Raw genomic sequence first — 25347 nt, 5'->3', positions numbered from 1 at the left:
CTGTCAACAAAAATTTCTGATCACAACTTTAATTTTGACTGTATGTTTGACCTGATTAAAAAGTTAAACATTTTTAACACCCGATTATTTGCAACTTGTCAAAGTTGAAACATTGGCTCATAATTCAACTTATAATTTCTTTCTAATTGTGTATTAAAAAAACGTTCAAGTTCCTTTCAAGAAAATATCAAAAGTAACTAAGCATTATCTTTTTACTATACTTGAATTCCGATTGCTTAACTTTTAGCCAGCTACTTTGCATTAACCTTCCCGTACCTAGTAAGTTTTCTAATCCAGGTCTGAAATTATCTTTTTACACATCTAAATTTCAGTTTAAAAAAAACGTATAATTATTCGGAATTTTATTACAACTTATTAACCTGAATTAAATTGTATTTTGCAAAAGAAGCAATTGTGTTTTTTTCAGATCAGGCAATTTCTATTTCAGATCCAAATTTCAGATCTAAAATTTTAAAATTCATATCCAAGATTTGAGTTAACGAATTTCAGATCTGAGAATTAACTTATGTAAGAAAAAAAATTCGGATCTTGTAAAAACAATCTCCTAAGTACGGGTAGCAAAACTAGTGTTTCTCATAGATCTACCTAGAGAAAGAACCAAGATTAGGATAAGAATCAATCGTAATTCAAGGTATAGTAGATGGATAACGCTTAGTTACTTTTGATATTCTATTGGAAAGAAATTTTAGTTTTATTAGGACAGAATAATTGACTAAAGAGTGGAACAAAACTATCCGGCTAACAATTGAAACTAACAATTTAATCTGGAACTATTTCATGAAAGACTTAATGGTCGTAACGCAAATGTTCAAGAAGTTACGATGTTTTAAATAGTGAAATTTTTAAAAAGTTTTTTTATTCATATCTAAACTCTATTCGATGTTCGTGAAAATTTTAAAAGTTTGGTTGATCAAAAAATATTTCAAGTTGGCCATGCCGAAATCAGATTTGATCATATCTGTGAGAGAATATCAAGAACTCTAATAATAATAATCTGGTTGATCAAAAAAATATTTCAAGTTGGCCATGCCGAAATCAGATTTGATCATATCTGTGAGAGAATATCAAGAACTCTAATAATAATAATAATCTGGTTGATCCAAAAAATATTTCAAGTTGGCCATGCCGAAATCAGATTTGATCATATCTGTGAGAGAATATCAAGAACTCTAATGAATTTTGTTCATCTCTAACAAGGTCATGTTGCTGGACATCCAGACGGTAACTTTCCAAATGGCATAATTCCCAAATGGCATAAAAATGGAAACTTTTCCCAAATGGCATAAATTTCAAGTTTTTATTGTAATTTAAACGTTTTCTATCAATTTCTATTTCTATCATTTTGTCAGTAACGAAAGCATGTAAACAAGATTTGGAACTAATTGCTTCCAAACAAATTTAAGCAACAGATTTGTCGTAAAAAATTGAGCACAAGAAGCTTATTAATAATCGCAAGCTTATGCTTCTTGCTTTTGATAAAAAGTTCTACAAGTTTTTCACGATAAAATGTCAATCAACATTTGAATTGACAATTTGACTAATTTTCTCACATTGTTCACGAAAAAATTGTTCTCGATTTTTCCAAAGCACCTGTTGCATGAAATTTATGCCATTTGGGAAATTTTTCATTTTTATGCCATTTGGGAATTATGCCATTTGAGACGTAATCATCCAGACTTTTTGCGTTTCTAACCTAAGAAGCAAACAGGTCTTATTCAATATGAAATCTATTCTAGTACTGGAAAGTCTTAGGAATAAAAAAAACTGCTAACAAAGCTTAAATTTTTCAAATCACATGTTAGATCCTAATTACAATGGCGAATATAACTTGTTTGTAATAAATTTTGTATGGTGATAGAGAACTGAGCTGTGTTCTCTCGCGCGCGCACTTTTCGATTAATCTTCCGACCATTGAAAATGGACAGGAACTTTGCATTCGGCCTTCTTTCAGTTTGTTTTTGATTTTTTCTTTTCACTGAAAAATCAGATACCATGAATAATTAACAGGTAGGGCTTCAGTGATGAATCAAATTGAAGATTTTTAAATCGTTTTACCGTCAATGTTAAAAAGTTTTTAAACTATTTTTCAGTGTCGAAAAAAAACCGGTGAAAGTTTGTAGACCAATTTTTCCAGCGACTAAAGCCAGCAAGTAGAAATAGTAATAAGAGCAAAGCATTTTATTAAGCTATAAAGATAAATTTTCAGTTCAAACAAGAAGTTAACGTTTTAGCAGACCGAAAATTTCAAAAATAAATTGAAAAAAATGCATTAGTTTTTGTTATGACTTTTGATAACTCTAGTCAATGGACGCTATGATTAATGTTTCTAAGATCATTTTTGTCCGTCTACCTAATTAATGCTCGCACAAAACAAAACAGCACAAATTTGAAGAAAAAACATTTACACGGTGAGACAACATCCTGCTCAGAATTTGTTTTTATCCCCATTCGTAAATCGTTTATAATCATTACATCAGTAACTATAACTAGAATAACTAGCATGATTTCAAACACGATTAAAGTTATCAAAGAAACTATTTTTTAAAGGAGTTAAAGAATTGGAAAAGCTCATTTTACTTTCTCGAAGAATTCTTCTCTCTTGCCATTATTCGATGCTTTTGCTTTTCAGCTATTTATCATTTCACAATTTATCATCTCCGTCGACGTCCAATTTAGGTTCTTGGGGTTCGTTACTGCTAGGAAACTCGTGCAAAGTGTGTGACTTAACGAAATTGTGATTGATCAGGAACCCTATGTGCTCAGAATTACTCGGCTTCGGAACTGTCCGAATCGGATTCTCGGTTATCGTGAGAAGATCCGGCGAGCTGTCACTCATGAACATGTGTGTGCGGGTTCCGGTATGCGAGCAGCCGGAACAATCGTCCAAATCCATTTCGAAGCTCTGTCGTCTGATTCTTGAGTCTCTAATTCTGCTTCTGTAAATGCTGTACAGCAGCAAGAAAACAATCAACACGATTCCGGCAGTCGTTAGCATTGCCACGACAACAATGTCAAATGTTTGGATCTCGGCAGAACTTTCCACTCCATAGTTATCCGAAGCAAGTCTTTCGGGTCGCATTGTGCGACGTGCGTGAAGAGGTTTCGGAACTGCGACAAAGTGCGGGTTAGTGTTCTCAAAAGGTTCAATTTGTGGTCCTGCGGGGGATCGATCCTGGGAAGTGTCGCTAACAAAGTCTTTCGTAGAATGTATATTGAATTTTTCCTTATCAGTTAATGCCGTATGAATTTCGGTGCGAATAATGATTGTAACCAGGTTGCTTTTGCGCTTATTTTCATCCTCGCAGGTAAGATCGAAATTTCTCTGGCTGTGTTTGTTTGCCAAACTGGAGTAGTAAATTATCCGGGACAGGGCTTGCTCAAATATTTCGACCGAGTCCGGTCCCCTGATGATTTCTTCACCCCCGGAAGGACCTTTGAGCATGATTAGATTACCAATTTCTGCCAGGGACAAGCCCTCATCCCTATTAATTCCCTCCAGGGGCGGGTAGATTAGCATCCTACAAGACTCGATCCTCCTTCTTTCTTTAGCGTCACGGCCCATGTGAAATTTGACCTCAGGGAAAAGCTGCACTCCTCTGTACAAAGTGAGGTTGCTGTAGGAATAGGCGTTGGAATTTGTGCGCATAATTAGATTATCATCTTCAGCAACGCCAATGCTGATATTGAACGACTGGTGAAATTTAGTGACCTCCCTCGAATCCCTTTTAAAGCACACGGCCGTAGAGTCTACTTTGATTACACGTGAAAAGTCGTTGCCATAACTGGCCGTATTTATATAATGAACATTTCTTGTCATTTTTTCGAACTGAGATGCAGTTGTATTTTCTAGACCGGACAGTTTTTGGCGCGACTTCCCCCCTCTTCTTTCGTTGATAACGTGAACACCTCCGTTATGTGTGGTCAGATAATCCAAGTACTCCAGGCATTTTTGGTCGCAGGGGGTTTCATCTTGGTGTTGGCCCGCAATGTAGTTAAGCGAGGCCATTTTTCCTTCGTAATGTTGGACAAAATCTAACTCTCGTCCGTGCCAGCAAGCGCCGACCGCCCAAGATACCGACTGATTGTTATTGATAAATGGTTCGCCGAAACGAGAGCTTGAAATGTTTTGAAACTCGCCATCTATATACAGCTCTACCGTACTATGCGTGTCGACGTTTAAAACCACGTAATGCCAGTTTGCGTCACAAAATTGCTTCGTAGACCAATGAAACTGCGTTCTCGTTTCGATCACCATTTCATCTCGGCTAAAAGCCTTTTTATGCCAAGTGAGACCAAAATTACAATTGTGCAAGTACAGGTGAAAGTGGTGGCGGTTTTTATCGTATTTATCAGTTTCGCAAATTACGCTTTCCTTGTCTCGATCATTTTGATCACTCGATTCATGTTGGAGCCAAGAAGCGAATCCAAACTTTTCCGGCATCATCTCTGCAATTGGAACAATTTCCAGCGCTGTATTTGTTCCATAAAAAGTGTAGATTTGTTTCGCTTCTGGTCCGTGGCCCGTTTCCAGTAAATTGTCGCCTCGACCTGGACACCTTTGGAGTCGGGTTTCATCGGACTCTAGTATACAACCCGACTCATCAGGAACTAGTTCGGTTTCGATCGAAAAAGAAGTACAATTGTAGCGGCAACTTTCAAAGTGAGCTTCGGGGAGTAAACATGCAAGATGTGAGTCTAAATTGACGTTTTTGATTCCCTGCCAGCCTAATGTACATGGCGGCTCGACTCTTACAGTTACTGGTATTAACTTAGATTCTTTGTTTCCGCAATCTTTCGCCGACATTTGAAACGAGTAGTTAGCTTTGACCTTGTAGTCCAACTTTTTAGTCGACTGAAGTTTTCCTTTCACTAGAGAACTAAACCTGAACGGAACAGATTTCTGGTCGTCGTTTAAAATCAGTTCGTAGTCGCAAATCGAAGAATAAGTTTGATCGCAGTCGGAATCAGTCGCTTCAAAAATATGTGAAAACCTTTCGCCAGACTCAATTGAAAATTCGTATTTTGACTCCTCGAATTGAGGAACGAATTCGTTCACGTCATATACGACTACAAAAAATGTGCTCCGATTCGAGCGTCGTTTTTTCGCCGAACAGTCTGTGAACGTCAGCTCAAATTGGTAAGTTTGGCGCTGTTCGCAATTCAGTTGTTGAAGAGGAATAATCAACAGTTCGTTTTCAAATTGATTCAACTCGAATCTGAATGCGGGCGGCTCGTTTCCTTTTAACTCAATTTCGCAGATTTTGCGATCCAGAGTCAAAGGTGGAACCAATGTTATAGGGTCCAACGTGTTCTCAACCGCAATTCCACTATACTGTGGTTGTATGTAGAACAAATCTTCATCATAAGTCAGCGACGAAGTCTCAAACTCTGTTGATTCGCTTAAATCAGACAAGGTTCCCGTTTTTGCGGCGGGGTTCTCAGTTTGTACAACTGTTTCGGTTTCGGCCTCCGGCTGTTTAGAGGACGACTCAAAAGTCGCTTTATTATTCACTGCTATGTCTCTTGGTCTTGCTTCATAACCAGAAGTAGCAGTTGCAAGGTCACGGAAATTAGCTAAAAACAGATAATAAGCTTAAATATTTTTCATCTAGGCAAGATTTCATCTGAAGCTTTTTAAGTCTGCATTAAAGTTTTTGTTGCCTTTTGTTCGAATTTTCGAAGAAATTGACGAGATATTTGTTTTCGGTATGGATTTTTAAAAATATATATCAGAAAGAACTTGATAGCCTTAAATGAAAATTCATCAGTTCATTGAAAGTAAAACTTATTTCATCGACATTAAAGGGCAGTCGGAACCAGTGATGTCCATTTAACAAACCATTTAAATTATTTAAATGTGAAATTTTGAGCCCACTCAATTTAAATGATAAGTTTTAATTTAAATCGAAAAATTTAGACTGAAAAAAAAAATTGCTCCAGCGTTATTCGATCCGACGCCAAAGTACAGAGTTTACTCATGATAATTAATTTCACATTTCACAGTTCCGCGGAAAAGCAAACAATCTAAAACTTCACCTTCAAATAAAAAGTTATCAGCTCAGTGCTAAAACTTGTAAACTATCGACCTTGGCATATTTTGAAGAACCATATTTAATCGTTGCTGCAATGTTTAGAAAAACATCATAATTTTAGATAGTGCGTTGTAATGAACAAATACTTTGTTTACAACTAAGTAATATGCGATAGCTTTGCAAACATATTTAAACCAGATCATGAAAATCAATAAACTTTGTGATCTTGAAAAAATAAACTTTAAAAGTTTGTTGAATCTGAACTTTATTCAAAATATTAACAAAATTTATACAAAACGTAATCGATGGTCTTAAAAAAAAAACTTTAAAAGTTTGTTGAATCTTAACTTTATTTCAAATATTACCAAAATTTATACAAAACGTAATCGATTTGCCGTAAAATTGTTATGTCAATTAAGCGATAGGATTTTGATCCTTTTCAATCTATCTTTAGTCGAACTTACGATTCTATCGTGGGAGCTAAGATTTCACAAGCCATGATTTCTAAACTTTTATTAAACAAATTTTGATTGTCGGATTATACCAATGTAAAACTCATCAGCTTACAAAACGTAAACAAATTAGCTAGTTGGTTGTTTCAACCGAACAACAAAACTATAGCTTCGTGCGATTTGTTGAGTCGGAACTATGAGCGAAGCCGGAAGCAGCGATTCTTTTACGAGGAAGCAGAGTTTGAAACGGGTTCATTCCAAAGGCGGCACAAATCGAATAGATCTGAAAGATGACGAGGAGAACTTAATAGACAGCGAATCTGACGACAGTGAACTACTTCGGAAGGTGAATGAAGAAGCCGAGTTTTCATACGAGAAGCAATCCTACTTTGCGGTGTTTCAGTTCGCCACAACATGGGACGTGATCATGTTTGCCCTCGGAATGGCATGTTCTATTATCCAAGGTAATAAAGTCAAAATGAAGCTTAAATGAATTTAAAAATGCAATCAAATATCTACGTTTCCAATCCCCACCAACGCCTAAAACTACCCAAAACATTACTAAAATACTTGAAACTCTACTGCTGCATATACTCAGGAGCGGATCTAAGACTTTCTCGAGGGGAGAGGCGGATTTTTTTTAAATGATTTTCCGAGCACTGCCAGAACACTATGAAGACCCTATTTTTACCAAAAACGTAGCGCCACAGGCAAATTTATGAAAAAGTCATTTTGGGCACTTTTTGGAGAATTTTGACGTGTTTTTTCGGCGCGCGCTCCCCTTCAAAATGAGGATATATCGGCGCCTTTAGAAAAGTTTTAAGGTTGGTCGGCCTAAATTGGATGTCGTAAAATATACCAAAGGGGGGCCTTTGATTGGTGAGAGGGTCGAATCCGAGGGGGGGGGGGGGGGCGTCCGGCTCACCCACTAAATCCGTCACCCACTAAATCTGCCTCTGCATATACTTACTTTTTTGTTCTCTTCAGAATTAAGAATCCTTATAAAAACTTTACGATGATGTTTTGCCTTCTGAACAACTTAGTGTCATGTTTGATCATAAAAATCATCAGGTGTTCTTCGACCCATGTCTGCAATTCTCTTCGGCAACATCACAGGCCAGTTTACAAATGTCACTGTCAGCTCTACTCATACAGCCTCCACTCCAAGTCCAGCTGGAATCATCAACCCCTCCCCCTGGTTAACATCGGGGGGACTACTCGTGGGGGACTCAATTGACTCTGCACTACAACAGTGGGAAAATGACATGATTGAAAACTGTGTCAAGCTTTCTATCTTGGGCGCCATTTCGGTTGTGTGTGGGTACTTTCAGGTCACTTTAGTGACGATGGCGGGACAGAATATTGTGCACCGGTTGAAACAGAAGTCGTTCAAAGCTGTGCTGCGGTGAGTAAGACTAACTCATCGCTTTTTCAACAAAAATTTTGCGGACAGAAATGAACAGTCAGAGTTTTCAATTATTTGAAGTCGCTTTTTGGTTCCTTTTTTCAGAGCTAATTTTTCGTTTCAAAATCAAAATAATTTCGTTCGAATCACATTTAATATTTTATATTACTCGATCTATACCGATGATTATATTTGGTACCCGATTTTGCGTGGAAAACAAAAAAAACTGAGGTACACCCGAATACAAAGTTCCTCCCATTTTTCAAATGGTTGGAACCAAAATAGCAACCAAGTGAACACCCCCCACTCAATCAATATAGGGGGAGATGGTTAACATGGTCTTAATTGAGTGTGAGTTTGGGTGTGTTGTTGTCTGTAGTCAGAACACTGCCTGGTTCGACCAGCAGCAGAGTGGACAGTTGCAGAACAGACTGGTGGAGGATTTGGAGAAGGTACGACTGGGAGTGAGCGACAAGATAGCACTATCAGTCCAGAACCTCGCCTCATTCGTGTCCGGAATATCCATCGGTACAATTATCAAACACTGGACTTACACGATAAATATGCACACTAAAGCATAGCTACGGGGCATCGTTGCTTGAGGGTGAATCGTTGCATGTAATTCTAAAGAAGGGCCGCAACAGCTGTTCAGCATTTCTCCGTGACGAGCTGAACAGCTCGTATATTGGTCGTTTCCCTTGCGGATAAATCGTCTTAAACTAACCCTAAGAACGTTCGATCACTAAGCGTCATCCCGAATGACATCAGGACGAGTGGCAGAACGTTATATCAGCCAATCAAAACCGGGTATCCAAGGAAACGACGAAAAATTTCTCAGATCAGAAATTTAAAGTTTTTTTTTGAAAATATACTTTAGGAGAGGCTCTGAGCTGAGGGACATGAAACGTGATCATTGATCTACAAGACATTACCCTGTGTACTTGAACACCGCATTAATAAAGATAATAAAGAAAATAAACCACTGACAAAAATCTACAAATGAGAACGTAACATATCACTATGTCTCTCAGTAATTCTGAATCTTGGTCAGTGAAACTTGGTTTGATGGAAATTGTTTATCGTTCGAACCTTCTGTCTTGAGATTAGCCCCCTTGAAGAATATAAGCCAAATTAGAGGTAAAAGTCATAACTTAAAATGTTAATGACGGCTGTTTAAGGGTTGTAAGAGAGAAGAGTCTGCCTTAATTCGCGGCTCAAAGCAAACCTCGTGCTTTTTTGCGAAATTTTTGTCCTAACAGCTCAATAGATTTTTCTACTGCCGCTGATGACTTGACTCTTGTGTGTACTTAAATTGAGGCCAGAAAACACGCCAAAAAAGAGCGGGTAGACAAATCTAAAAAAAACGCATCAAAAAATTATTAGCATATTGTTTTTATAAATTTTGCCCATTTCTCTAAATAATGTGGACAAAACACAGTCCAAAAATTGCAAATAATTCAATGTCTTCAGGGGTTAGATAGGGATCCTGGAGGAAACAAGAAATAATCAATATTGTAAAGAATTAGCATGCGGAATATTTAGGCTATTGCAAACTTGTAAGGTTTCCGAACGTGATTTTTTAAAATCACTCGTTACACCATAAATTTCTAGCTATTAAAATCTAGCATTCATGTCATATTTCGATGTCAGCTTTTGATTTTGCCTGATTCATAATTATAGCGTTGTCACATAGTTCAAGATTGATGGCAATTATATGGGTTGGTTTTTCATTTAAGGTTTCTACTACAGCTGGAAGTTAGCTGCAGTCATTTGCTCTCTCTTGCCTCTCATGGCCATGGCTGGGTCCGCCACCAGCTATTTCGTAAGTGGCCGACAGTCCAAAGAGCAGAAGAACTACGCCGAGGCGTCCGGAATAGCCGAGGAGACCATTTCGTCCATGCGAACAGTTGCAGCATTCTGCAAACAGCCATACCACTTGGAAAAATACGCAGAGAAGTTGAGAGTCACCAAGTTAATCGGCATTAAGAAGTCCATTTTTTTCGGAGTGTCTCTTGGAAGTGTGTATGTGGTTATGTTTGGCTCTTACGCCCTGGCCTTTTGGTACGGACCTCGGCTGATTGCAGACGGCGAGTTGAATGCAACAGAGATGATGACAGCTTTCTTCAGTATTTTGACAGGCGCCATGTCTATTGGAAATGCGTTCCCAGGCAAGTTAAATTGAATAACTTGAGAATTTGGGTCTTCCCTAATGTAGTCCCCATTGTGGCCCAGCAAAATATAACCCTACCAAATATAACCCTAGCAAAATATAACCCTACCCGACCTGATAAAAATAGACATAATCTAATTACTAATTTTTGTTATTTGGGCATTTGTTGACAAAGTCTCCAATGGTGAGGCTCGAAAGGAAAACTGATCACCATGATGAGGCTCCAAATGACTGCTGAAATTCTGAACATAAATTTTCCATTCTGACAACCTAATTGTTTTGATAACTATATTTTGAATGGTTAGATAGAGTAGAATCAAGTAATCCCATATTTTTTCTTTAAATATCACATAAATCAGGCGCGGATTTAAGATTATCTCGAGGTTAATGTTGCAGTTAACCGAGGTTAATGTTGCTACTTAAGTGATGCTGATCCATGATGCAAATTACATTTATGATTCATTGATGAATTATGAATGAAAGATAAATAAAAATATGTTTGCTACCCATGTAATTGGGGTTCAAAAACAGAATATCTGAACATTTATTGGACTTTTTCTGGTAAGTAACTAATTTCAGCAAAAAAAGTTTGATTTAAAAAACTTATCCGTCAGAGTGTTAAATTGCGCAGCAATCACTTTAGGCATTAATCACTTGTTATTGTTGTTGTAGTTGGCTCGTCAAGGGTCAGCGCATTAAGTTTCGACATTTTGGTCAATTTTCGTTATAAATAGACTTCATTTTCATTTGGAGTGGTTAGTACGTTATTCAGTTCAGTACTTTTTCGAAGAAGGTTGATTTCTTAGCTTAGGTTATTTTCAGTACTTCCAGTGGAAGGTTGTTATTTTTGTCGTATCTTCCGAGTCTCACAGTGCGGTTCCCGCCGGGTTGTCTATGGGTAGAAGAGGGGCTCCCGATTCCAGTAACTGACTCGTCTAATGATTCTGGTGGCGGCGCCCGTTTCGGTGAATCGCCAAGCCGTCAAACGCGGAGAAAAAAGCAAAGCTCTGGTTGTGGTGTCTAATTTTGTCTATATCGTATCTGAGGAACATCAGACAGAGGAACGATTTGGATTTCATAGCCGAAGCTATGAGTCAGTGTTGAGTCGACACTAGTCATCAGGAGCGAGCTCGATTGATGTTCTTGAAGGCTGATCTAATTTGAGGAAGGCAGAAGCCTTGACAGGATTGGACCAGAGTGAAAGAGTAGTGAAAGTAGTAGAGTTTTGGAGACATTGAAAGAGGTGGTTGGTATTGTGTGGGGGTGTTGAAGTACTTTAGACATTCGTTGGGGAGAATGGGGTCAACTCAGTTGAGGTAGGAGTAAAATAGGGGGAGTAGCCGGAGTGCAGTTGAGCTAGGCTGGACCGGGCCTTGCGACTCAGGGATATTTCAGTTGGTGAGTAAGTGGAAGGTGCTTTCGGCAAGTATTTTAGGTATGGGGACAGTTTCGATGAAGATGTAAGCCGATAGTGTAGGGAGTACTTTGTGTATATAGAGTTTGGCTCCCTTGTCGATGTACTCATAGGGGTCGATCGAGTCAGTCAGGAGACCCGCATTGTGGCTTTTGAAAGAGGTTTTCAATTGTCAGGGGGTTGGTAGTATCGAGTATTGTTCTTCTGGGCCGTTGTGTAGTTAGAAACTAGCATAGTATTGAAAAGAGAGTAGGTTCATGTGGCGTTTTACGGGAAGGATAAAGCATTCAGTATGGAAGTGTTCGATTTACGCCAGTTTAGTGCATCCAGTTACAGTGCGGAGGGAGGCTTTTTGTACAGTTTGTAGTCTTTGGATAGAAGTGGTGCTTGCTTGACCACGCTGGGGCAGCGGGTTCTAGGACTGGTCTAAACATAGCCTTGTATTTAATTAGAACCATTTCCTTATTTTGGCCCCAGTTGGTGCAGGCTGGCACTTTCAACATTGAGCTATGATTGAAGTGTAATATTCTTGAGTGTAGTAGTAGCTTGAGTCTTGCAGTGTAGTATTTCATTAATGGGTCTAAGTTGAGTCCTAGCATCAATAAATTCGGTAGAGTTGCTTACAACAAACCACAAGCTCCTGAGGATTCTCTTTAGGATTTAAACATCTTCTGACTCCCGCGGTATGAAAAAAAAAAGACTTTAACAAACATTTTTTTTCATGTAGATTTTCCAGCAGAAAATAATCAAGATGAATGTAAATCAAATTATTGAAAAAAATGAGGTTGTTCTGCTCTAAATTACCGTTTATGATAATCGAAACCGATCAGAAAACCAAACAAACGGACCCTTATGTTGAATGGAACAATTCCAAAAAAGTAACCAGAATAACCAATTGCTGTTAACCAATAAACTAAAACTCTGAAAAACTTTTTCTGAAAAAATGTTTTTCAATGTTTTTCAATTTTTCCCACTAAAACTTTCAATTATGAGCGCTGAATAAGGCTTCCAAACCTAATTTTCTTTTTAGTAAAATCAAGTAACTTATAGCCTAAATTGGTAATTTTCATATTTAACGAATGTTACTCGATCGCTTTACTCCCTCGAAAGTAGACGACGCAAAAATTTCAAACCGGTTTTTCTCAACACTGGGAAAACTTTTGGAACATTTTTTATGTCGTTGGAATCACGACTAAAGGGGCTTCACTATGATATATCACTCAACCCAGTCCGATGATTATTTGTGGTGCCTGATTTTGCGTGGAAGAAAAAGAAAGAAAAACTAAAACACATCTGAATACAAATTTCCTCCTCATTTTCATTGGTCGGAATAAAAATACTCTTCAAAGTGACAGAAATATTGATTTCAGGTTTGAACGATATTGCAATGTGCAAAGGAGCCGCTGCTTTTTTGATTGCGGTCAACAAACGGAAGCCTCCCATCGATTGTTTTGACGAGTCTGGGCTGACACCTTCATCAGTGAAAGGGAAGATCTCGTTTCGCGACATCGACTTTTGGTACCCCACTCGACCCGATGTACAGGTGCTCAAGAAAGTGTCTTTTGATGTGAACCAGGGCGAAACTGTGGCTTTAGTGGGTCATTCTGGGTGTGGGAAGAGCACATGTGTTTCTATGGTTCAGCGCTTTTACAATCCCACTGAAGGTGAAACTCAAGCCAGTTAATCTGAATTTAGCTTTGGATGAAAACTTGTTTAATTTGTTTGCAATAAAAATGGCCTTTTCAATTACAGTTAAGGAACAAATTTGCAATTTTCTGTTTCCAACAAATGAATTGAACGAAAACTTTCTTCGAGTTTCCTCTACAATTGGCTAGGATAATGGACTGAACTTCTGAAACATGGTTGATGAAATAATTTTAATCGAATCAAACAAAATCTGCTAAGTTGCAATTCAATAGCAGATTTTGCTAGATTCGATTAAAATTATTTCATTGACTATTACACACGAATTGTTTATTACAGGTGAGGTTACATTAGATGGAATTAATGTGAAATCTATGAACATACAATGGCTGAGACGTCAAATTGGACTCGTGAGTCAGGAGCCGGTTCTGTTCGGGTACACGATCGCCGAAAACATCCAGTTCGGAAAAGAGGGTGCTACTCGGGAAGAGGTGGAGGAGGCGGCGAAGATGGCCAATGCGCACGAGTTCATAGTGGGCTTTGAGAAGGGATACGACACCGACGTCGGGGAGAGGGGAACCCAGTTGTCGGGGGGACAGAAACAGAGAATCGCAATCGCCAGAGCGCTAATACGGTACATGCAACTTCAAAAATCAGACTTCTACAGTTTGAATTTGTAATCCTATTTGGCTGTAATGGCCACGTTCAAGCGATTGCAAGTCCTGACAATTCGAGACGCATCAAAAATTTCCATAAGCAACCAGTATAGCAATTACATGTCCTAAAGTCGGCCTAAAGTCAATAGATTTCCACAGGAATTGATTTCTCTCAAAGCATTTCAACAGTAGATAAGTTAGATAAAAAGTCCTATAATTTATTTTCTTTTCGAATCACAACAGTAAGTCATATACAATCTTTCCAAACGGGTAACTAAGTCTGGGAATCTGGGAGAAAGCTAAGATCTTTATAGCCAGAGGCAAAATTTCCTTTTGCAAAACAAATTTCATGTCGCAAAAAAATGGCTAATGGAGCTCTTTAAAAGGGCAAAAAAATGGCTAATTGAGCTCTTTAAAAGGGCAAATAAAATACAACAATAAGTAAAATTCAGCGAAAGCTCAAAAGAGAACACGAGATGGATCACCGTTATGAAATAATAGTTTTAACTATGACCCGTATAGAAATCCCTCAATTCTGCTGCTGGACGAAGCGACATCTGCGCTGGATACAGAAAGCGAGAAAGTAGTACAAGATGCCCTGAACAAGGCGAGTAAAGGTCGCACCACGATAGTGATTGCCCATCGACTGTCCACGATCAAGAACGCCACCAAAATTATAGCCTTCGACAGCGGTGAGATCAAAGAGGAGGGTGACCATGATTCCCTTATGGCCCTGGATGGAGTGTATGCTGGTCTAGTTAGAAAACAGAATCTGCGATCTATGGGTTAGAAAAATTTTCTCGGTTGTCAAAAAGACGTGCATATAAATAACTGAAGCCAAAACACGAATTTTTTGTGAAGTGAAACTCTTTATTCGCGATTTCTGAAAAGAACTAATTTTCCTTGAAATTTTTTTAAAGATAGATTTTTCAAAACACAATGATATCAAATAATCATCTTGGATACAGTTTGTTTTTTTAGCATTAATTTTAACCACTCCAATAATTATCATTTTTAATAATTTTACTTCTAGAAATAGCCTTATTTTCTGTCTAGTATATGTTTTGATGTCGCATTAGAAACTACTGAGGATGAGAAGAATCAAGCTATGGCGCACTCGGCAGCCTACAACAGACAGAACTCCTACAAGACTAGCCAGAAGCTGGGTCGAATCTCCAGAATGTCGGTTACCTCAGTACGCAGTGACGAAGAAGCACTCATTGACAACGAGGTTGAAGAAGTCTCGAAGAAGCCAGGCTTCGGAGCCCTGATGAAACTGAACGCACCCGAATGGTATTGGATAATCCTGGCGATTATTGCGGCGACAATGGTCAGTGGTTCGTTTCCCACCTTCGCCATTTATTTTGGAGAAATGATTGCCGTACTCTCAGAGCCGACTGATCAAATGGTTGACGATGCGGTATTTTGGAGCTGCATGTTTTTGGTCCTGGGCGGAACCATTGGGATTGGATTTGCTCTTGAGATGCTGTTTTTGTCCATTTCGGGTGAAAATTTGACGGAGCGATTACGTTATACAGTGTTTGAGTCAATTCTGGAACAGGATATTGAATACTTCGATCGTCCTGATAATTCAACGGGAGCGTTGACAGCGAAATTGTCCAAAGATGCTTCATTGATTCAAGGTTAGACTCCACAACTATTTTACTTTATACAGTGCTGATTTAAATTATCCGGACAAAATGAACAAGCTTGAATTTTCAAACGCCTTTTTCTCAAATTGGATTAAGATTAGACAAGAAGTGAAGAGAACAAAAGTTGCTTAGAATTTCATCAGAATTAATATGGTGCAATTTTTCCTCCGAAATTTTACCCCAAAAATGGGTCATTTTGGCTTTTTTCAATTAATCAAAAATTACGCTGAAACTACTTTGTTAATTGATGAGGAATATGTATCACAAGAAGCCTCTTACAGAGCCCGACAAAGTTTTAGAAGGGATAAACCTCCAAAAACCTGTATAAGAGAAAACAATTTTGCTTGATAGTCAAGAAACGTGATTTTTACTATTTAAAACCCAAAATTTTTGATTAAAAACAAATTTTAAACAATTTACTCAAATTTTTGGGGATTTAACTCTTCTAGAACTTTGTTGGGCTGTGTAAAAGGCTTCTTGTGATACATATTCTTCATCAATTAACAAATTAGTTTCAGCATAACTCTTGATTAATTGAAAAAAGTCAAAATGACCCATTTTTGGAGTAAAATGTTGATTGAGAATTTCGGCGAAAATATTAATCCTGATGAAATTCTGAGCAACTTTTGTTCTCTTCCTTTTTTGCCTAATCTTAACCCAATTTGGGAAAAGCGTGTTTGCAAATTCAAGTTTCATTCGTTTTGTCCGGATAATTTAAATCAGCACTGTATTCCTCTAGTCAACTCTAAATGTCTGATTTCATTTGTATCTACTATTTTTAATGTAAAACATCTAATGTCGACCTCTCCAAAAAAGACCTGCATTACGCTAAAAAAAAGTTCAGGCGCGAACATTTCTGGCTGGAGTCTTTCAAATTATATTTTCCTTATTTTAATTTTTTCCAGCTCAGTCTTCGAAAACCCAAAACGTGGTCTTCTTAAAACAAAAAAGTGCAATCATTAGTGGAAAAGGGTCAATGATTCAAAATCATTGGTTCATTTCAGGTGCAACTGGTGTTCGTCTGAAGAGTGTGTTTGAAGCCATGGCAGGTATGGTCATTGGACTGACCATAGCTTTCTACTTTGGGTGGCAACTGGCTCTCCTTATCCTGGCAGCCGTGCCTCTCATAATGTTCACTGGCACAGTGCAGGGCAAGATATCCACCGGGTACCAGGTGCAGGACAGCAGCAACACCCAGAAGGGCGGGAAGTTGATCGTAGAGTCCATTTCTAACATCAGAACTGTACACGCTTTCGGTAAGCAAGAGAAACAAAAGTCGCAAACGAAAAGTGAATTTTAACGCCTAGTGTTCAAATTTTAATGCGTAGTAGTGTTCAAACTTTAGTCGCCTAGTATTCAATCCTGTGACAATCAAAACCATCAGAATTTGATTTCGAAGCATTTTTACACTAGCTAACTTAAGTACGACTATGCTTTTTTTCTAACCTAAGTCGCAAATATTGGCGCCACTTTAGTGACACCTTTACAGCTTTTAAAAGCATGTCCTTTGAAATTCGATTAGTAACAAGTTAACACAGTTGATGCATTTTTCATTGTTAAAATGAACCGAAAAAAGCTATTTGCTTCAAATATCAATACAATTATAAAAACTCGATTTCAGATATTTTCCAACTCAATATACCTCGCAAAATTTTTGAAATGCTTAATTAGTAAAAAAAAAATATGGCTTTAATGTTTTCGAATTTATCACATGAAAAGAGTGCGTAGATGCCTTCAGTTTCCATATTATTGCATGCCAAATTGTGTCTATTTGTATTTGATGCCACTTTTGCTGCATTGCATTGGCAATTTATTAGAATATGTAGTAGCTGTTTTGTTGGTGACTAGTGTGTTTGCTGGATGTTAGACGTTCGTGGCCGAGCGGGTAGGGCCTGAGACTTCAAACCTTGAGGTCGCAGATTCAAATCCGAAACGTAACAAAGTTTTACTAATTCGAGACTTATTTCTATTTTTTCTTATTTCACTTTATAAAGCTACACTTTTTTGTCGCGTTGACACAGCGCAGCTTCGCCTCTGTGTTGAAACTCTGTGGCTGTCGATGCAAAATGTAGAAATTACCGGGACATGGTCTGTAGAATTCAGTTTGTTTTCAAATTAAACCAATTTGGCCTGATAATTACGATGATAGGAGTAAGACTTAAAGAAAAGTTTTACTCATAATTTACACTATGTATTTTGCCGATTGTATCTATTTTGAAGTTCTTAAATCTGAATGATGACTAGCTTAAAAAACTGGAACCTCAAAACCTTATAAAATTTTACAATAAGAATAAGGACAGCCGTTACTGAGCAAGTAGCTCAGAATTTTCCCACCACATTCGTAAAAAAACTACCAAAAACTTTTGTATCTTCAAATTAGCATCGTTTCTTCTGCGTGGTGTGATTATACAACTACACAAACGCGTAGAAAGCTATTGAATTAGGCATATTGGATATTTGATATTTCGGAAATTTTTAAATCTCTTTCGAATCACGGTTTTTTAAATGATGGTTTTTTAAATGATTTAAATGGTGGAAAAGAAATGAAAAAAAACACACCCGAATACAAATTTCCTCCACATTTTTCAAATATTTGGAAAAACAGGAATAGCTGGCTGCTGAACAAGTGGCACAGGAAGTTCCTCCATAATGATTGGAGCAAAGAAATTCCAAAACAATTGCAAATCGAAAAAAAATTTTCTGCCAAATTTCATGTGGTAAATTTTAGTAATGTCAGGTTGAAATCGTTCAAAACTGCAAAAAGTAGGAGTTAAAATAGCTAAAATGATGTAAAAAATGCATTCAAATTGAATTGAGAGTTCAGTGTCGTTCGTGTCATTTAGTTTAAAAAACTGTGGGCGGGGGTATTGTTCTTAATGAAGCTAAGAGTTCTGAAACGAGTGAGCGTTGCATTTTCAGGACTGGAGAGGCAGTTCATTGACGACTTCAACGCCATTATAGACCCCCTGCACAAAAAGGACATCAAACTGTCACATGTGTACGGTGTCACTAATGGCCTCGGCTTCAGTTTGCAATACTTCATATACGCCGCTGCTTTTCGTCTCGCCACTGAGCTGATTGTGAATGGAAAACTAGAAGAACCAGCGGATGCATTCAAGGTCATTTTCGCCCTACTTTTTGCCGCTTTCGGTGTCGGTCAAAGTACGGCGTTTTTGCCCGACTTCGCGAAAGCGCAGGTAGCCGCGCAGAATATCTCGACGCAGCTGGGCTTGCAGCCTGTGATTGGGGGCGACAGTCGAAGTACTAAGGATGCGAGGGGTCTCAAAGGCAACATTAAGTTCGACAACATTCAGTTAGTACACTCATTAACCACGATCCGACTGAAACCAAAATATCTGCGTCTGAAGCAATCGACTTTTGTTTCGAATTATGTTACTACAGTTTTGCGTGTCTTGTTCAGCTTGATAGAGTCAGTTTTTAGCATCTCCAAATTCTAGTTTGATCAACACCAAACTAAATGTTCCTTTACTAAGTCATTTGTTCCGACTTTCGAAGAAAACGGAATATTTATGCTCGGTGTGGTTTTTTATTCAGTCAATTTTCGTCGATCAAAATAATACTTTTCGACAAAACTTTTTTATACTACATTGAAGATATCGACTTCCTGAGTTCAAATTTGAAAAGATATTTTACCTCCAATTAGTTTTTGTAAAGTTTTGGGGGGTTTGAAAATTGCCAAATTGGCCATGTGCTGGACTAAACTATGTCCGCTTTGAAGACTTAATTCATGATGCGGAGAGAGTAACGCGAATTATTTATGCGTGGCGATTTATCTCGAACAACATAATCGTTCTAATTTGAATTGAGGCTAGGGGTACGACTCAAAATTGCACACTTTGATAGTGTCCAAAATATATAGGTTTTCAATATTTTCTTTTCCAAAAAACTATTCGATATGAATTAAGGGACAGTCGGAACATTCAGGGGTTTGCCCTGATGCACGAGCAGCCTTGTTTTCACTTACAGAGTGTTTTAGATAAACTTTCTCAAATTAAAGTCGAACATGTAAAAAGTACTTGAGCTGAGGCCCTGAAACTCTGACCCAACGTAGAAAATGGATAGAAGTTTTACACAGAGGCAAAGCAGATACACCACTTGCGATACAATATAAACATATCATGACAAACTACCAGAAAGAAATTGAGACAAAAATCGAAAACGTCGAGAAAAGCCTAGATCTACCGCAATTCTTATATCTTGGCTTGAGTGAAGTTTTTTTTGAGAGAAAAAAACAAGACAACGAAGAAAATTGAAAGTTACGTTTACATAAAAATAAAGCGGTATAAAAGCCGAGAGCTTTTCAGCAGACACCCGTTGAGCTAAGAAAAAGATATTTTCACAAAAAAACTTAAAAACTTTTTTTATGATAAGTTACCCCCTCAAAGACACACTCACAGGAAAAAAAAATTAGCTCATCTAACGTTGCAAATTGATGCCACTAAGCCAATTAAGTAATCGCCGAAAAACTTTTAAGCCGAGTAAACAAAAAAGCATTCGAAATACAAGCCTTTGTCTCAAGCAAAAGCGTTACCTCTACGCCATATGAGCTAGGTGATTGATTGATTTTTAATTTACTATGAAGCTAGATGACACATATGCAAAATCTTGTGTACAAAGTTCTTTGCAAGAAAAAATTCTAGTGACCATTTGCAACACCCCTGTTTATCGCAAGGCTAAAGACAAACGTTCAGATTTGTTTTCAAGTTCCTCTCCGTTTAAATTGCCAAAAATAATTAAAAACAAGGAGCGAAAAATGTTGATGAACTTGAGTTTCATTTTTTTGGAGTTCGTAAGCGGAATGAAAAAATTATCTATTAATCCAGGTTTCTGAATTTGGATTAATTTTTATCAAAAAGAAAACCATCGTAAAAGTATTCGCAAAATCAGAAAAGCATCAGGACGAAAAATGTTTTATTGTTAACGAACGCAGTAAAATTTTATTTAATTGGTTAATTTGTTTTTTTCCCGTCACTTTTCGGGAAAACAATAAAACTTTGCTATTTGCTTCATTTTGAATAACAAAATTGCATTGGCACAAAAATTGAATTTGAACGGTAGTTTCACACAAGGATTTAATTTTTAAGAGCTCTCAGCGGATTCAGTTTTCTCAAACTGAGTGAATTCTTTTGAAAAACTGTTAATGGTAAACTGTAAGCAGATACAGGGGCGGATTTAGGGGGGTACGCCCCCTCCTTTAGGGATTCCACCCCATACCGATCCAAAGGGTCCCCTTTTGGTACTTTTTAAGAAATCAATTTTTGGCTGACCGACTCTAAAATTTTTCTAAAGGCGCCTTTGAGGTGGATTTTGAGGTGGAGCGCGCGCAAAAAAAAATCAAAAATTTGCCTGCGGCGCATAAATTTCGGTCAAAACAGCGTCTTTTTAGTGCTCTAGGAGAGCTCGGAAAATCAATTTGGTCGACCTGAAAAAAAAACGATTTTTTGAAAATCTGCCGCCCCTCGAGAAAATCCTAGATCCGCCTCTGAGAAGATATCGCAGAAATTGAACTGAACTACTGTAATTTTGAAAACGCAAATTGAACAAAAAACAATCAGATATTTTTTTCTTAGTCTAGTTAAGGTTATTACAATTGTCTGTTGGCTTTAATTTGTAGTGCTGAATAATTTTAGTGAAAATTTTACATAAAATATCTTCATTTCATGCTGATAGGTTGCAATATATAAGCATAACAAATGAGTGTGATTAAAATTCTTTTAGAATGTTCACACATATTTCGTCTATTTTGGCTGCTTGTGTCTCAATTTGAAATGAGATTCGCTCCGAACTCACTGGCTCTCCCATAAAGGCGTGAATGGCCCAAAAAGCGTTTTTTTTCATTTTTTGTTTTAAAACGGTTGTTTCAAGAACTCCCGGCGGAATTTTCAAAAAAAATTCAGAATCAGTTATCTGCAATTGGCTCATTGTTATGTGAATTTTGTCAAACATAATAAAACTTTCGAAGATAATTCCGGTGCTTTCTATTGCTGAAAAAAAGGATATGAGTCCTGCAATTTTTTTCTAAACACTAGACAAGTGTACTATCATGATTATACAACATGAGGACAAATTGGATCTCTTTTAACTATTTCCCCCCTTTTGCAATGAAGGGGGGGGAGAGATTCGCTATTTGGCACAAAATTCTCATATGCTGAACCGTTGATTTATTTCTTTACAGGGGGAGAATTGTTTCTATGCACCCTACAGGAATAGTTGAACAAATCCCAAATTAGCCACAATTTTACAGTGCTTTTTTAAGTTTATTGTCTCCTCATTTAAAATTCAGATGCAAAAAGCGATGAAATGAAACATAATTAAAAATTCTAATAAACATTCATATGTGAAAAAAAAATGCAACCGAAAGTCATGTTTAAAAATCATTGCTGAATGAAAAGGATATGAGGCCTGCAATTTTATTCTAAACACTAGCCAAGTATACTATCATGATTATGTAACATGGGGACAAATTGGATCTCTTTTAACTATTTCTCCCCTTTTGCAAAGGGTGAAAAGATTCGTTAATCGGTACTAAATTCTCATATGCTGAACCGTTGATTTATTTCTTTACAGAGGGTAGGCACCCTAAAAGAGAGGAATATTTAAAGAGATCCCAAGTTAGCAACATTTTGCAAAGCACTCTGCAGCGGTAGCAATTCTTTCTTCTCCAAAAACCCAATATTTCAAAGCCGCCTGCAGTTCCAAGTAAAAGTTTCATTTTCAGGAAGTCGAAGCTCGAAAATTGTTTTTTTTTTTAGGTTTACACTAATGCAATTTGGCAGTTCCTAACTATTTTTCGGTTTTTGTTTTAGTTTACGTAGCTTTATGAAAAATTTTGTTTTCTTGTAATTCAATGGTTATTCAATAGGTTATGTCATAAATCATTGTATAAGACACTTGGGGTCTTTGATTTTGCACAAAAAAAATACTCAACTTTAAAAAATATCTACTATGTGATGCAAAAATTGTCAAATAATTTACAGCTAGAACTGAAACTAATTTTTACGAGCTCAAACAAATAATTTGTCAACTAAAAAGGAAGTTAAAATTGTAGGTTGGGTGGGGCAAAGATGGTTACAACGCCAGTTCGTAGCATGCGACATTTCATAACAATGCATTGGAAAGTCCCGACCGCTTGCTCCGCTGCGCTTAGTTTCAATTCGAGTGAATCACAACAGTTGAATCACAACAGTTCATTCAGCAATTACGAGTGGTCACCTGTTAGGAACTCTCGCCTGTTACGCTGTTATAATTGTACAGGAAAGTTTCGATACCCAAAAGCGAAGATTGATTGGAAGACTACCCAAAAAATAACAGGTCCGCTAACTCTAGCGTAAAAAAGACTTAAGAAGACAATCTCAACTTTGAAAGACGTTTGGATTTATCTAATTGTCTAAAATGTTTTTGAAATATAGACTCTTTCCGACCCATACTGATGCTAATCTTACCCGAGAACCCTTAGTAAAAAATTATTACCCTTCCAGTAATGCAACAGTATACAAATGATTTGCTCTCGAAAGTGAAAAATTCCTGTAACATTCACTGATTTAGTAATGGTCAGTTTTATTGCTTTCAAAAACAGTACTAATTCTGTACTAAATTCGGATTCAGTACTACTGCTGATTCAGTACTGGAACAGTAATGCAATTTTTTGTCCTGATTTTGTGACTGATCAGTGCTATCGTGTCAATTGCCCAATACTGTTACAAGGCTTTTTTTATACTGTTGAGTTACTGAAACAGTACTGATTTTGACTGACAGACCAATCCGGGTTTTCGTCAGATGAAATTTGCACTACCAATTTTTTTGTCCAGTTTCTTCTATCCTGAGCGGAAGAACCAAAAGATTCTCAACGGTCTCAGTCTCGAGGTCAAAAGTGGGCAAAAAGTGGCTCTTGTGGGCTACAGTGGGTGTGGCAAGAGCACCCTGATGCAGTTGGTGATGCGCTTCTATGACCCAACTATGGGCCGAGTGACCATAGACGGAGAAGACATAAGAAACTTCGACACCACCAGTATCAGGTCCATCATGGCCATTGTGAGCCAGGAACCGACGCTGTTCCAGGGATCCATTTTTGGTCAGTTGCTTTACACCTTTTTAAATGGATAAAATAAACTGGACAAATAGCTTTACTAGAGCTTTGAACTGATGTGTCAAAATCCATAAAAATGTCGTAATTCAACTAGCAGTTTATAGTCTGGTGAAAAAAAAAACAAGAGTTCTCTTATCGGAACTTTCCGACTGCACTTAAACCAAAAGTTTGTCGAGGAGGAGATGCCTTCGCTTTGGTTTTGCTTTACAAAATTTCTTTTTGCTCGACCAATCTTAGAGAATTCTGAAGGCGCCTATGTCTGCAGGCTCCTAATTTTGATAGGGGCGCGTGCCGAAAAACGCTAGTTTTCACACTCTGATTCAAAAGATTCCTATGAACACCACTGACTTAAACGTAACTTAACTAGTGATTGCGAAAAACATGCATGCACGCTGCACAGCACAAAAGCGTTGCGAGTTGATTGTTCGCGAAATAATTTTTAATTTTTTTTCAATTACAGCGCAAAATTTTCTCAAAATCCCCGTATCATTAGAAATTCAAAAAAAATTCATGGAGTTTTATGTTAGTCGCCTTCGATCAAAATTTAACTTCTTTGAAAATTAGCATAACAATGGAATTTTCATGGCCTCAATGATTCCTTTAAATTTTGTTCAGATAACATTGCATATGGCCTAGAGGATAGTACAACTGCAACCCACGCTCAAGTTCAAAAGGCTGCCGAGCAAGCGAACGTGGCGAAATTCATCAACGAACTTCCGGAAGGATATGAAACGCAAGTTGGCGAGAAGGGTGTGCAGCTTTCGGGAGGCCAGAAACAACGACTTGCCATCGCACGAGCTCTGATGCGGCAACCGAAGATACTTCTGCTGGACGAAGCGACGTCGGCTCTAGATACTCAGAGTGAAAAATTAGTACAGGAGGCTTTAGATCGAGCCCAAGAGGGACGTACATGTTTAGTGATTGCACATAGATTGTCGACAATCCAGGGTTGCGACCAGATAGCGGTGGTCGACTTTGGGAAGATCCAGGAGCTGGGAACCCACGACCAGTTGCTCGCCCAGCGGGGAATCTACGCCGCCTTGTGCAACCAGCAAAATTTACAGAAGAAATGAAGGACTTGTTACTAAAAAATTCGAATCGGTTCATTTCTCTTGACCATTTGAATCTCTCTAACTATTTCCCCCTACTGCTAATAGTTCGCTACTTCTACAACAACCACTACAAATGAGTGCAAAATCCGCATATGCATAACAATTGATTCAGTTCTATAGTGTTTTTTTTTACTTTTTATAATATGGGGGATAGGTAAAGAGAGTTTTGCTATTTGCCATTGTGCTATTAATAAGCTTTCTAAGCATATCATCTTTGGATTTAATTTCCCGTGTATTTTCAACTTTGTGGAATTGCTTATGAGGATGCGAGTCCTTCAAATTAATTTCAATTTCTTCAGCCATGTTACAAAAATGCCAAATATACTATTAACTGACAAAAAATTGCTCACAAGAATAACCCGGGTTGACAATACACTGAAAACGCTTAGCAAACAATTCGGTACAAATTGTGTATGAAAAAAAATACTAGTCATACAGTTTCCATACTTCGGGATTTGTATGACTGGCATTTTTGTTGAAATTTTAAAAATTCTCCAAAAAAAACTCTTTTTTTTATCAGTTGCAAAATCAATTTTCCAAAATTCCAAAATTCCAAAAAAAAATTGCAAGCAAGATTATAGTTTTTTGTCCATGAAGTGTTTCGTGAAGTCCGAATCTTAAACCGAATTAGTGCAAGAATGATTAGATTAAATCTGCATACTGTTTTATAGTTCAATATAAA

The 25347-nt window shown here is 37.6% G+C and overlaps 2 protein-coding genes across 2 annotated transcripts in view; one reads left to right on the top strand and one right to left on the bottom strand.

Annotated features, from left to right (window-relative positions):
* Positions 1–2109: 2109 nt before the first annotated feature.
* Positions 2110–25347, bottom strand: part of LOC134851027 (calsyntenin-1-like) — a 28700-nt gene continuing 5462 nt past the window's right edge. Inside the window, exon 3 of the mRNA XM_063866910.1 lies at positions 2110–5595. Coding sequence (XP_063722980.1) covers positions 2663–5595 — 2933 coding nt within the window. The 3' untranslated portion in view covers positions 2110–2662. The remainder of the gene's footprint in view (positions 5596–25347) is intronic.
* On the top strand, positions 6373–24743 carry LOC134851017 (ATP-dependent translocase ABCB1-like). The gene is made up of 12 exons (XM_063866899.1): positions 6373–6969; positions 7577–7910; positions 8290–8438; positions 9647–10078; positions 12865–13158; positions 13478–13772; positions 14317–14579; positions 14874–15437; positions 16451–16702; positions 18366–18759; positions 23276–23538; positions 24169–24743. Exons 1-12 carry the CDS (start codon positions 6702–6704, stop codon positions 24624–24626), a joined length of 3966 nt encoding a protein of 1321 aa, XP_063722969.1. The 5' UTR covers positions 6373–6701; the 3' UTR covers positions 24627–24743.

Source organism: Symsagittifera roscoffensis, chromosome 1 (genome assembly GCF_963678635.1).
Source record: "Symsagittifera roscoffensis chromosome 1, txSymRosc1.1, whole genome shotgun sequence".
NCBI classification, from domain to species: domain Eukaryota; kingdom Metazoa; phylum Xenacoelomorpha; order Acoela; family Convolutidae; genus Symsagittifera; species Symsagittifera roscoffensis.
This window is presented reverse-complemented; position numbering and strand designations above follow the sequence as displayed.

Bases quoted from the DNA above. Each gene is read 5' to 3' on its own strand.
- LOC134851017 (XM_063866899.1), top strand. From the start codon at position 6,702: ATGAGCGAAGCCGGAAGCAGCGATTCTTTTACGAGGAAGCAGAGTTTG. The intron at 13,773-14,316 runs GTACATGCAACT...TGACCCGTATAG, and splicing joins ATCGCCAGAGCGCTAATACG to AAATCCCTCAATTCTGCTGC. The intron at 15,438-16,450 runs GTTAGACTCCAC...GGTTCATTTCAG, and splicing joins AGATGCTTCATTGATTCAAG to GTGCAACTGGTGTTCGTCTG.